Genomic DNA, 14,073 nt, shown 5'->3' on the forward strand with positions numbered 1-14,073 from the left:
TTAAGGGGATTGTTTGAATATGTATATTTGAATATATATCCACGTGGATATAATTATGGGAACTGGCTTTTATACTAATTTGGGCATAGGTTAAATTTGAAATAGCTAAATATTTAAGATACGGTATTTAAAACCAAAAATAGCATTTATAAGGTAACTCTTAATAAAATTATACAATTTCTCTGATTCCAACTTCTTTTAAAAAAAGGCATTTTCCCTCTTTTTTTTAATATTGTAAAAGTAGCTCTTCGCTGGTAATTTTGCTGGCACTATCCAATTTTAAATTTTGTTCAGTATATTTGTGTCTGGTCAAGCTTATTTCATCAGAAGTTATGTCTGGCTTATTGTAATTTGATCCATAATCTTGATCGCTAAAGTTATTATTTCTGTTTTTTAACTAAGCAGAATATTTTCGTCCATGAGAACCATAAAACTTGGTCAAATTACATTTAGATTTTAAACGAAGTTTTTCTGTTAATGTAATACGTTTTCGCTAATCTAGAAGAAGTAGACCCAAAGACATTTTTTCAAGCTAATTGATAAGGAAGTCTGCCTCCATTTACTATTGCTTGATATGAACCTGACTTAGATAGGCTTTATTTGCTTTCCCTCCTATGAATTTTTCAACAACTGACATGTAGCTTTCAGCTAAGTTTGTAGTTCTGTCATTTTGGAGCTGTTCTGCTTTTTGACATAATGCCTCTATCCGAGTCACAACACCTTCAAACACGTGCTGGAGCACACTATTTATCATTCACAGTGAAATAGTAATGTTCCTTATGCTCAAAAACATCTAGATGGGGTACCAACATATGTACAAGCATAAAACACATTTAACTCCATTTTCAGTATAAGTCCAACTTTCCAATATATTTGCCACTCTCCCGACGTACTATCCAATATATGTCCCAACAGTCAATATATATTGATAGTTGATAGTATATGTTGATAGTATTACAATATATATAGATAACTATCCAATATATTTACCACTAGCAAATATATTGGATGATTTTCCAATATATTTGCAAATCCGAGCGTGATTAACAGTGAAGCCTCTGAAAGAACCTCAACACAACTATTCCATTTTAATTCAAAAATATTAAGCCAATCTTCTGTTTTATTATTCACAGTGAATCCAACAATCTTAGGGCAGCCAGAATAACATTTCTTGTGGTTACCAAAAACATGGTACGAACATATTTTTAACTGGTTTTTCACATCTTCTGCTGTTCCATTATTTCCGGAGTTTATCTTTATCGAGCCCCTTAAATTTTTGTTAGTTGTTTGATAATCTCTTTGAGAAGGAATATGGTGCACAAGCATTTCTTATTTTTGCACATGTTATATAGATGGGTTATATACTTCGTTGTGATGTGAGTGGCACATTCGTCTTTTGGTATGTTTAAACTGCAGGAAACGCTCATGTTGAATCTACTTGAATCACCGTCACTGCTAAAATCTAAAAACTGTATTCCGTGCATCTATTCACTTGAAAAAAAGCCTTCAGCTAGAATATTTGTTTCCATGCTTTTCGAATTTCTGTTATAATTCAGATAGCAGAAATGATCTCTGGGATTTACTTTAGCATTTGCAGAAGAAAAGCATATATAACAGCACTCATTTTTTATGCCGACATAACAGTCTTTTTTAATGTATCTATGATAACTGCAACATATCCTTTTTCTGAATAATCAACCTCTTTGCTATGCTAATGTCATCCTTTATCACGTATCTCTTTGTTCTATTATGAGTCCTCTTTATACGTATCTTCATGAATTGTAAGGTCTCTTGTCCATTTTCAAGCCATATTTAAGACAAACTTTGAGCCGTTCTAGCCGAGTGGTTGGCACGCTAGATTTGAAATCTTATGTCTGTAAGGATAGGGTTTCGAGTCCTAGTCCTGGTGTTGCTGATTATTAGATTTTGAAACGGGGGTCAACCGTGTGGCTTCATAAGCTCAGCCACAGTCAACCAGTCCCTAATGGGTACCTGGATAAATCTGGGATGAAAAACGCGAAGCGTCGAATAATCTGGCCCCAATCACGTATTACACTCCCGCCGGAACGCAGAGAATCAGGAAATCGGTACCTGTGCTGTGCAGATCATTGGTCAGAATAGCCACATGAGAATTTTTTTTTTTTTTTTTTTTTTTTTTTTTTTTTTTTTTTTTTTTTTTTTTTTTTTGAGAAACTAACGTGATTTTGGTCCGTAAAGCTTGAAAGATATTCTTTTATACTTGTTACTGGACATTCTTGTTCATGCTGCCCTACATTCAAGATTAATGGTATGTTTGCCCTCTTATCATTTTCTGAAAGATTTTAATCTATCCATTAACTGTCCCCCCCCCCGGTTCATTACTTTTAAGGCCCTGAACCTCCCTTAAAAATCAAAATCAGCCATTATGACTTTCTGTCAAAAGTCCTTAGAAAACTCAAATAGCCACATACCTAGTGACAGCGTAATGGATGAGCCTGAGACTCTCTATCCGAGGTTTCCTGGTTCAATCCCGACTATCGCTAGGAAGTATTTTCTTGCAGTTTGATTTCTAATTTTTTCTTTCTGTTTGAATCGTTTTCTTATGTTTGGTTCTATCCGCCTTAAGACCATTCAAGGTATGTAAATTGATAAAAATCGAAGTTTTTTTTTTATCTCCCATTGTTTAACAATAAAGTGAGACAATATTTTTTTTTCAGTATACTTAAAACTTGTATCTAAAGGCCCTTGGATTAATGGGACCCTAGTTCACGAAAAGAGTGGAACCTAATACATACAAAATAGTTTGGTGGCATGGTCTGCCAAAAACTGGTGCCCGAAAAAGGGGCCAATAAATTTCAAAATATGTTATACTGTTATCATTGTTAGGATACATACTGTATATGCGTATTGTTCTATCAATTCATTACTATGCTGTTTGGTTGTGTGGATTTTTGTTACCGGCTAAGGACTTTGATCTGCATTCTATCTGGAATTATGTTAGTACTAAATGTTATAATATCTCAAATGAAGCCACTGAGACATTCTGAATATGATTAGAATAGTTGCTCATGTTAGGATAATAATGCTGATTTTAGTTTACTATATATATAAGGAAAAACAATTAAAGAAATGACACTAGACTTCATTGTCCAAACTGGTGGTGCTCACCTCTGTTTCACGGCCCTTCATCGAGGAGGTGCATAGAGGGGCTTTGGGCCAGCCATCTTGTGATTTTGCACACCTTTCTGTCTACCTTCTCAGACTTTCTCATAGTGCAAATTTAGAGCTGGATTAATTTTGCCTAAGCTTTGTAAGTCACACATCTAATCCTTGTCCCTAAGCAAAACTGGGGGTACCAGGACTCTAAACACTAGCTCTTGAGGACATAAGATTGTAAATTGAGAGCGCTAACCATTTGGTTAGGGCTACAATTGAACATTTAGAAATTCGAGCCTTATAGACATGGGCTCTGGGTTATATTAAAATGCTCAGTGGGGGGCGGGGAGGCTCAGAGTGCAGGGGCAATTTTTATCCCTACAATACCCACTCAGATGCTGATAACAAGACCAGAGTAGGTTTACTATACTACGTATAAAAATTAGGATATTTTAATTTCTATATCAGGATTTTTGCTGTATCTAAACCAGTGGTTCCCAACCTTTTTCGGTCCGCGTACCCCTAGTCAAGGCCCAAAAAGTTTGCGTACCCCTTTCTTGAGAATCGTTGTTTTACTTTTTTCTAACTAAAATCAGATTTTCAAAAACACGAGATTTATTGTCCAATATGACGGTGCTTAAATGTACGTACAAAATCAATGAGAAACTTGAGGCTGCCTTTTTGCTAAAATATTATCAAATCTTGGCTCGATGTCACTAACGGCAATTATAAGGTCATTTTGTACACTCAGTCTGTTTCTGTGTTTGGTTTTGATCAATGACATTGCCGAAAATGACACTTCACAAAGGTAAGTGGATCCGAATGGTAACAAAGCAGACATGGCGATTTCACTTAGTTCCTTGTATTCTCCTTTCACCTCCAGCCAAAACTGGGAAACAGTTACATTTTGGAATTTCAGTTCTAAGGCGCGATCACTGGCAAGTTCGATCAGATTCTCTGTAAGCTTGTCACTAAGACCGGAGCTTGAGGTCACGTCTTCAACAAATGGATTTTGGATCCAATCCTGCGTTCTATCTTGGTTCATAATCGATGGGAAATATGACACAAGTTCATCTCGCAACTTTGTCAGATGCTCCCGAATACAATCACAGATTGTGTTGAGGTTATCAATTTCACTATCGTCCGCAAACTTGTCAAGGGTCGGGAAGACACTAACGCTGTTTCTTTGAACCTTTTTAAGCCAGAACTCCAATTTCTTGATGAAAGCACACATCTCCGAATTCAGGGAGAGTTCGTCCGTCCGGAAACCTTGCATTGACAGATTCAAGTCATTCAGTTTGTCGAAAATATCCGCAAGATAGGCCAGCCTGCAGACCCAGTCCTGGTTTTCAAAAAGTGAACTGAATGCAGATTTTTGCTCCAGAAGAAACATATGAACTTCTTGTCGAAGCTCGAAAAGTCTGTTTAAAATCTTCCCACGAGACAACCAGCGAACTTCTGTGTGCAGAAGTAAATGTTGATGTTCTGAACCCATCTCTTGGCACAGCAACTTGAACATTCTTGAGTTCAGTGGTCGGGCTTTGATGAAGTTGATCACTTTTACAGCCTCGTTGAGGGTCTCGTGCAGATGTGCGTTCATCCTTTTCGATGCAAGAGCTTGCCTGTGAATGATGCAGTGCAACCACTTCACCTTTGGATTTTTCTTCCTTATCCAGGCCATGAGCCCATTATTCTTCCCTGTTAGGGCGGCAGCTCCATCACTGCAAACTGATAGACACCAGTCCCACAAGATGCCCCCTTCTGCGAAGAATTTGTCAATCACCTTGAATAGTTCTTCTCCTGTTGTTCTTGACTGTAGGTTTTGACAAAACAGAATATTTTCTCTTACGTCAGAACAATCTTGATATCGAACAAAGACGATCACCTGGGCTTCACCTGACACATCCGTGCTTTCGTCAAGCTGTAACGCAAACATCTTCGACAACTTTATTTGCTCAATAACCTGCATGACAATATCGCTTGCAATGTCTTCTATCCTTCTTGAAATGGTATTGTTCGACACAGGTATAGACTGAAGGGCAGTAGCAGTTTTCGTGTCAAACATTATTTCACTGACTTTCACTAGTGCTGGTAATATCAGACATTCGGCGATGGTGTGCGGTTTTTTCTGTTTCGCAACTAAATATGAAACAGCATACGAAGCCCGGAAAGCCTTTGAAGAAACTGATGCCACTTTTGCAATTTCCAAACAGTTACTAGCGAATGCTTCTTGTTTACGCTTGAAAAACTCTATGGGCCTACCGACATGAGAAGGGTGCACAGTACTGAGATGCCGGTTCATATGCGCAGGTTTCATGGAACTGTTGGCCAAGACTTGACCACAAAGAACGCACTGTGCATTCACTGGATCAGACTTTGTCGCACTAAATCCGAGCCCTAGGTATTCTGACAAATATCGACGCACTTTGACCGATGATTCGTCATATTTCTTCTTCTTAGGTGCAGGTTCAGAGTTTTGGGTACCATCATTCGGCTTCTTGTTATTCCTGATCAGGAATCTATCCATCTTTGTTTGCAACCACAATTCACGAACTTCGTGTTTCAACAGATGACAAGATACTGAACTCGCTGAGTTTAAATCGAGACCTTACGGCTATGGAGAAAAATTAGCATCGAGACCTTACGGCTATGGAGAAAAATTAGCGGGTTACTGAAAGCGAAAGTTTTGAAAATTTGTCTGAAATTACGTACAATGGGTTATGTTATCTGATTTTGAGGGAAATGTTGGAACTGAGTCAGAAACAAGTTTTAAAGATGTAGACTAAATTAATTTTGGGACCTTCGCGTACCCCCTGCGAGGGTTTCGCGTACCCCCTGGGGTACGCGTACCACCGGCTGGGAACCACTGAAATCTAAACGCTCTGTGGCCTTTAAGGCCCCAGAGTAACTGCTTTGATATCCCTGGTCTAGAGACAGTGTTAAGCCTTTTTTTTATCCTTCTGAGATAACTCATTCTCCAGAAACACGGAAAAAGGTTAAAGATAAATTAAAAATGCCAAAATCAATACTATAAGATATTCTACCCCACAAAGAAAGTACCAAAATTTTAAAACAATGACTGGAAACAGAATACTTTTCAATAAAAATATCGCTTATTGAGGAAAACATTAAAAAAAATAGTAGAGGCACTAAATAAAAGTAAAAAGGTACAGAAATAATTTTGGGAAGAAATCCTCATTCGAGTCTGAGTATCAAGATAAATCAGAAAACATTGTAAGTTGCAAAGTTATCAAAACAGCGCATCTGCAATGTCTCAGGATCCGCTTCAAGTTGAAGCAGATGATTTGTGGGAAGTTTTAACCTTAAATTTCAACTTGAAAGGAGGGGTAAAGGGAAGGTTGTATCCAGAAGAAGGGGATATGTGTTTTGAACCTACCACCTCGAAGCTTTTGATGCGTTTATAATTCCTCTCCCCCACCTTGGACAAAACCCTGGATATGCCGTTGACAAAGGGGCTCAAATTTTTTCTCTAGTCCGCCAAGAATTTTTTGGCACCATAAGCCCATGTTTTCCGCTGGATTTTCCGCAGGGGGGGGGCTTTAAGAGGGGAAATAATAGTGGACATGCTTGTGAAGGAAAAACTTAAAAAGTAGAGGAGCAAAATTCAATAACACACTTTAAGAAACATAAATCCTCTTAATAGAAATATCGCTTATTGAAAAAGCGTCAAAAAAATAGTAGAAACATCGAATAAAAGTATAAAGATACAGAAATAATTTTTGGAAGAAACCTTCATTCAAATTCAAGTATTCTATCTTGCTCAAGACACTTCTTGCTATGGAAATAAATAAAACAGAAGTTTTATCCGCCGTTATTTTGTTTTATTTTGTTTTCTTTGAGTTTCGCAAAAAATGTAAGACGTAACTTTGTCCAAAAAGCACAATAGTCTTATTTTCCAAAAAACAGGGGGTTTTTACAAAAATTGGGAGTATATTACTATTACTTACGCACATAAATGTGTATCAGCTATTATGGAGTAGGGCCTGTTGATTTTTGTTGGTGGGAGGAGTGTACTTGTATCTTTAAAGATACAATTATATGCCCAAAATTTTCAACTTCTGAATGTTTAATTTTATTTGAGTTTTTTTTAGATTCAAGTACACTCCCTCCACCGGCCCTCCTCCATAATAGCTTATGCACAGTCATGCATGTAAACAATAATAATAAATACCAATTCTTGTAAATGACTCGTTTCTGTAAAACACCCGTTTTCTTCCCGTTTTTGTAAACCAAGACTCTTTGGCTTGTTGGGTAAACTTAATTCTTATGTCTTTTGCTAGATGTAAATACAATAAAATAAAAAAATAAATTGCGACCGATAAAAACTTCTGTTTTATTTATTTCTATAGAAAAAATGTCTTGACCCACATAGAGATCGAAATAATAAAATGATTCAAGAACAAAGAAAAAAAATTGGTACAAAGTAAGTTGATAGAAAAAGAAAAAGAATTATCATCTAGAAACCACATAAACAAATTTCCTTGTGACTCGCGGGAACGAACTGGGAACCCTTTAATCGTGAGTCTCAGCCTGATCCGCTACGCAGTCACAAGGTGTGTGTTTGTTTGATTCTTCTAAGAAGCTATCAACAAGCATGTGAGGAACAATCATAATGGCTATTTCGACCTTTCTTCGGGAGGGGGACTATGGGAGCTTTAAAGCAATGTTAGTCAATATATGCGACGTTCGGGATTCCATAAATGACATAGGGAAAAGGTGAACACGCTACCCGATTTCTCTTTTCATGCTCTTTTCAAATATAATAACCAATTCACTTGCAATTGCACCCCTCCCCACTGGTTGCCCCGCATACAGCCAATGAATATCTAAAAACTAAAAGATGACACTAAAACTATGAAACACTGCTTGTAAGAGTTTCATATAACTATTCTAAGAAATTTTTGTTTTCCTTTCTATAATCTTGATTATGTCGTGATTTTCCTTTTGTATGGTCAATGTTTTGACAAATAAAAATAAACCCACAAATTTCGAAATACGTATTGTTTTCAGGAAAACACAAAAGATACCCTAGCCTCATACAGGGTTTGAGAGAAGAAAATAGAGGAACTATTTCCAAGAAATTTCGTGGCCTAAACTAAAGGCTGTCCTCCAATTCTCTAATGTCTCGAGGACTGTCATCAGTTTTTGATGCTGTTACTACTTCTATCGGCTGCTTATCACAACCCTACGCCGCTGCTTAAATAGCAGTGCATGCTCCTGATTCACTTCACCTCATTCATAGCTTCACCGTCGACTCTGTTATTGGATTTAATCCACAATGTTTAAAAATACATATCATCTTCAGCAGAGAGCAAGTGCTGCTCTAGCCTTTTAGAGGGTTTGATAGGGGGTCAGTCCTTTTCTTATTTAAGATTGCTCTTGTATGTAAACCTTCATCACCTCTGTGATAGTTTTGTAGTTTGATGCTTATTGTCCGGCATTAGAAATTATTAAATCGAGCTTCCTGGTTTTCTCTTGAATTTCTCAGGCTTGCCTCCAACGATTAGTAATTTATTTTTCAAGGGGTTCTTTGAGTAGTCCAAGTAATCGCTTTGTTCAGTTCCTCTGCATTCTTCTTGGTGGGAATCTCCCCTTCAGGCGTCACATTAGTCAAAATAAAATGAAGTTATCGAGGAATCTCGGAAAGCTTAGAAAGCTTGGTTTTTCCTGGGTCAATTCTATAAGTCTTGTTTCACAGTCTAATTTAGTCTAATATCTCTTATTGCTTCACTATATGGGTTTAAACATTTTTCTCCCTTCTTAAACCTCTTTTTAGGGTATATGACAAAGCTTGGATCCTTGAAACAAATAGTTCTAGTAATAAGCCGTTGCTTGATTTGAATTCACTTTATATTTTTTTCGTGTGTTACTTTCGTTTTTCTTCAATTGCATGGTAATGCGGCCTTTAAAACTGGACCGTTTCTTGTCTCTGATCATTCTAGGCATTATCTTCGTAGTTATGATAATATCGAGATTTCATTCAGTCCATCATTCAGATCAGACCTCAACCCCCCCCCTCCTCCCCACCTCCCCCACTGCTGCTTTGCAGCAGTGGGGGAATTGTAGAAAAAAGCCAAGACAGATTGTTGAATTAAGTGGGCAGCCCAGTCAAGGGTTAATTTTATCCGTTTGATTGCCGTTGTTACTGTCTGCCATTTATGCTACACCTTTCCGTGCATGTGTGTCCCTTCACAAATGCCAAACTAGAGTCGTACCTGTTGGAGGTTCTCGCTGGGGAACACACGCAGGTTGACTACGGGTTAAATTACTTGAAAATTTTCCCTCTCATGGCTATCACTCGACAACGCTGAACTAGAGTCAACCCTCTCATGCTAATTCACGGTGGGTTGGGTTCAACCTGTTGGAGGTTCTCTCTCAGGTTAATTCACGATCGCAGAAAGGGGGAAGCAGGAGGTTGACAAATTTGGCAATCTATTTACAACTGATTACCCCGCCAAAGAAATGAATATGAATAGAAATAACGAGTCCAATTCAAGGCCTACAAGGGCCTCCTGCAATCTGCCTCGACTCTTATGCAAGTGAACTTGCATTTATAAGCCAAGGGATTTGGGCGAGAAACAAAAATTTCAACTGTCTGTAATTGACTGCAAAACGTCGAGTAGACATGGGCTAGATGGGAACCCCAAATGAGAATGAGTATATTGTTGGTATGTGTGAAGCGGATGGTTGAATTTGCTGATGATGTCACACCAATAAAATGTCTCAGTTCTGTTAATTTTCTATCCAAGCAACATCAGAAATGGAAATAGGCCTTCTTAATAAAAATAGCCTAGTTCAATCGTGGGCGCAGCTCGCGCTGCGAACATTATATAAATGCATTGCCTAAATAATATTTAAATGTCTGAATAATAATAACATCATCTAAACCACAATGCATTTAAGAGGTTTCGTTTTTTCAAATTAGCTTATTTCAATTACCAACTTTCAATTTTCTTATGACTTTTCAATCAAAATAAAACGAACTATTCACTCCTATCCAATTTATTGGAGCATTTATTTTCTCTGCTTCAAGAGGTTTTTATTTTTATTTCAGGATCGAGAAGATGGTCGACGTGGAAGGAAACGGACCAGGTCCAGGGGATCGTCTCGTAGTTCAAGTCGTTCCCGTTCTCCGCGGGATAAATTTAGGAGGTCAAGAAGCATAAGTAATGACCGAGCTAAAATTGGGAGACCATCAAGAAGCCGAAGATCTCCTAGGCGAACTGTATATAGGTATTTTTACTTTCTTTTCTTAAAGTTTATATGAGGACTTAAATATAATGTATATGTGTGTTCCAAATGTATATTCAGTTAGGATGTACGTGCGAGTTATCTCTAACAGTAGGCTCTATGAAAAGTGTGGTTTAATCCTGCTTTCTGGGGCTATAGGGAGAGAAAGGTTGAGATGACTAGGACGCATTTTGCGGAGGAAGGATGACAAATTGCCAAAGTCTCTCCTTTTCGGCCAGTTGTCTTAGGCTAAACGAAAAGCAGGTCGTCCTTGATTGGGGCTAGAAGATGTTGTAACAAAAGATTTAAGGGAAATGGTAACCTCCTGGAGAGGGGGTGTGAAAGTAATGTAGTAATTGTAGCAGTAGTAATAGTTTGTTCCAAAATTAAAAGAAACGATATGACATAATTGACATGATACCAAACTCAATAGTTTGTGCAACAAAAATCAGAAGATAATCGCACTGTGAAACAGTAAAAATTAAAAATAGGTTTTGAGAAACAGTCCCAATTATTTTTATGCAAAAATGCATCAAAAGACCTGGAGAATAATGACTATCAATCAATCAGTTTATTCACTCAATAAATTCACAACAAAACACACTTCAACATATTCTCCCCCGTAAGGCTCTATGGCCAGGAAAATAACACTAGAGAAACAAGAATGGAAGAAATACATAAAAAAAGAATTGAATCCGTAATATCTTATATCTTTTAACGCCTTTTTCGCATAGTTAAAACCGCTAAGATTTTATTTCCACCAAGAACCTTTGACTCAATAGGGCCCTTGAGACTATAAAGAAACTCAGAAGCTGCTAAGCAAGGCATTGGCTATGCTGAGGAAACTTTTGTATAACTATGAATATACTCTCTACAAAATACTGAGACATATTTGAAATTGAGGTAATGATCAAAATTTCCTAGTCATCCCAAAAATACGTTTTTTCAAGAAACCGTAATAATGAGCTTGAAGTCCGGGCAGGACCCCGCTTTGTATACTGCGTTACTAATTTTTTTTTATGGTACTTGGTATTAACCAAGTGGCATATAGCGATCGCAAATTCTGTCGGTCTGTCTGTCCCGGTTTTGCTACTTTAGGCACTTCCAGGTAAGCTAGGACGATGAAATTTGGCAGGCGTATCAGGAACCAGACCAGATTAAATTAGAAATTGTTGTTTCCCCGATTCGACCATCTGGGGGGGGGGGGTTAAATAGAAAAAATTAGAAAAAGGAGGTATTTTTAACTTACGAACGGGTGATCAGATTTTAATGAAATTTGATGTTGGGAAGGATATCGTGTCTCAGAGCTCTTATTTTAAAACGCTTAAAGTGGAGGGATCGGGATGAAACTTGGTGGGAAAAATAAGCACAAGTCCTAGATACGTGATTGACATAACCGGAACGGATCCGCTCTCTTTGGGGGAGTTGGTGGGAGGGTTAGTTCTGAAAAATTAGAAAAATGAGGTATTTTTAACTTATGAAGGAGTGATCGGATCTTATTGAACTTTTATGTTTCGAAGGATATAGTGTCTCAAAGCTCTTATTTTAAATCCCGGCCGTATCCGGTGAAATTGGAGGGAATTGGGGGGGGGGGGGCTAAAATTTTGGAAAACGCTTAGAGTTGGGGGATCGGGATGAAACCTGGTGGGAAAAATAAGCACAAGTCCTAGATACGTGATTGACATAACCAGAACGGATCCGCTCTCTTTGGGGGAGTTGGGGGGAAGGGTTAATTCTAAAACATTAAAAAAAAATGAGGTATGTTTAACTTACGAAGAAATGATTGGATTTTTATGAAATTTCATATTTAGAAGGACCTCGTAACCCAGATCTCTTATTTTAAATCCCGACCGGATCCAGTGTCATTGGGGGGGGGGACCGGAAATCTTGGAAAACGCTTAAAGCGGAGAGATCAGGATGAAACTTGGTGGGAAGAATAAGCACGAGTCCAAGATAAGTGACTCCACCGCTCTCTTTGGTGGAGTTGGGGGGAGTTCGGAAAAGTTAGAAAAATTTAGGTATTTGTAACTTACCAACGGGTGATCAGATCTTAATGAAATTTGATATTTAGAAGGGTCTTGTGCTTTAAAACTCTCATTTTAAATCCCGACCAGATCCAGTAACATTGGGGGGAGTTGGAGGGGGAAACTGGAAATCTCGGAAAACGCTTAGAGTGGAGAGATCGAGATGAAACTTGACGGGAAAAATAACCACAAGTTATAGATACGTGATTGACATAATTGGAACGTATTCGTTCTCTTTGGGGGAGCTGTGGGTTGTTAATTTGGAAAAATAAGAAAAATTGAGGTATTTTTTACTTGAGAACGGGTGACCGGATCTTAATGAAATTTGATATTTAGAAGGAACTCGTGTCTCAGAACTCTTATTTTAAAACGCTTAAAGTGGAGGGATCGGGATGAAACTTGGTGGGAAAAATAAGCACAAGTCCTAGATACGTGATTGACATAACCGGAACGGATCCGCTTTCTTTGGGGGAGTTGGGGGGAGGGTTAGTTCTGAAAAATTAGAAAAATGAGGTATTTTTAACTTATGAAGGAGTGATCGGATCTTATTGAACTTTTATGTTTCGAAGGATATAGTGTCTCAGAGCTCTTATTTTAAATCCCGGCCGTATCCGGTGAAATTGGAGGGAGTTGGGGGGGGGGGGGGTAAGATCTCTTATTTTAAATCCCGACCGGATCCAGTGTCATTGGGGGGGGGGAACCGGAAATCTTGGAAAACGCTTAAAGCGGAGAGATCAGGATGAAACTTGGTGGGAAGAATAAGCACGAGTCCAAGATAAGTGACTCCACCGCTCTCTTTGGTGGAGTTGGGAGGAGTTCGGAAAAGTTAGAAAAATTTAGGTATTTGTAACTTACCAACGAGTGATCAGATCTTAATGAAATTTGATATTTAGAAGGATCTTGTGCTTTAAAACTCTCATTTTAAATCCCGACCAGATCCAGTAACATTGGGGTAGTTGGAGGGGGAAACTGGAAATCTCGGAAAACGCTTAGAGTGGAGAGATCGAGATGAAACTTGACGGGAAAAATAACCACAAGTTATAGATACGTGATTGACGTAATTGGAACGTATTCGTTCTCTTTGGGGGAGCTGCGGGTTGTTAATTTGGAAAAATAAGAAAAATTGAGGTATTTTTTACTTGAGAACGGGTGACCGGATCTTAATGAAATTTGATATTTAGAAGGAACTCGTGTCTCAGAGCTCTTATTTCAAATCCCGACCAGATCTGTTGAGATTGGGGGACTTGGAGGGGGAAACCGGAAATCTTGAAAAATGCTTACAAATGTCGTAGATTTGTGAGTGACGTAACCGGACTGGATCCGCTCTCTTTGGGGGAGTTAGGGGGTGGGATTAAGTGCTTTTGCGAGTTTGGTGCTTCTGGAAGTTCTAGGACTATGAAAATTGGTAGGTGTGTCAGGGAGCTGCACAAATTGACTTGATAAAGTCGTTTTCCCTGATTCGACCGTCTGGGGGGCTGAAGGGAGAGGAAAAATTAGAAAAATTGAGGTATTTTTAACTTACGAGTGGGTGATCGGATCTTAATGAATTTTGACATTTAGAAGGACCTCGTGACTCAGAGCTCTTATTTTCAATCCCGACCGGCATTAAGCCTATGATTTTCCTTTTAAAGCAATCTATTGATTCTTAAAATGTTGCTAGAGC

At 38.2% G+C, this 14,073-nt stretch overlaps 1 protein-coding gene across 1 annotated transcript in view; it reads left to right on the forward strand.

The window, feature by feature from the left end:
* The window catches only part of LOC136025243 (RNA-binding protein 26-like), a 77,089-nt gene that overhangs the window by 13,663 nt on the left and 49,353 nt on the right, over positions 1-14,073 (forward strand). The window contains exon 4 of the mRNA XM_065701076.1: positions 10,211-10,389. Within this exon, the coding sequence (XP_065557148.1) occupies positions 10,211-10,389 (179 nt within the window). The remainder of the gene's footprint in view (positions 1-10,210; positions 10,390-14,073) is intronic.

This window comes from Artemia franciscana, chromosome 3, assembly GCF_032884065.1.
Source record: "Artemia franciscana chromosome 3, ASM3288406v1, whole genome shotgun sequence".
NCBI classification, from domain to species: Eukaryota; Metazoa; Arthropoda; class Branchiopoda; order Anostraca; family Artemiidae; genus Artemia; species Artemia franciscana.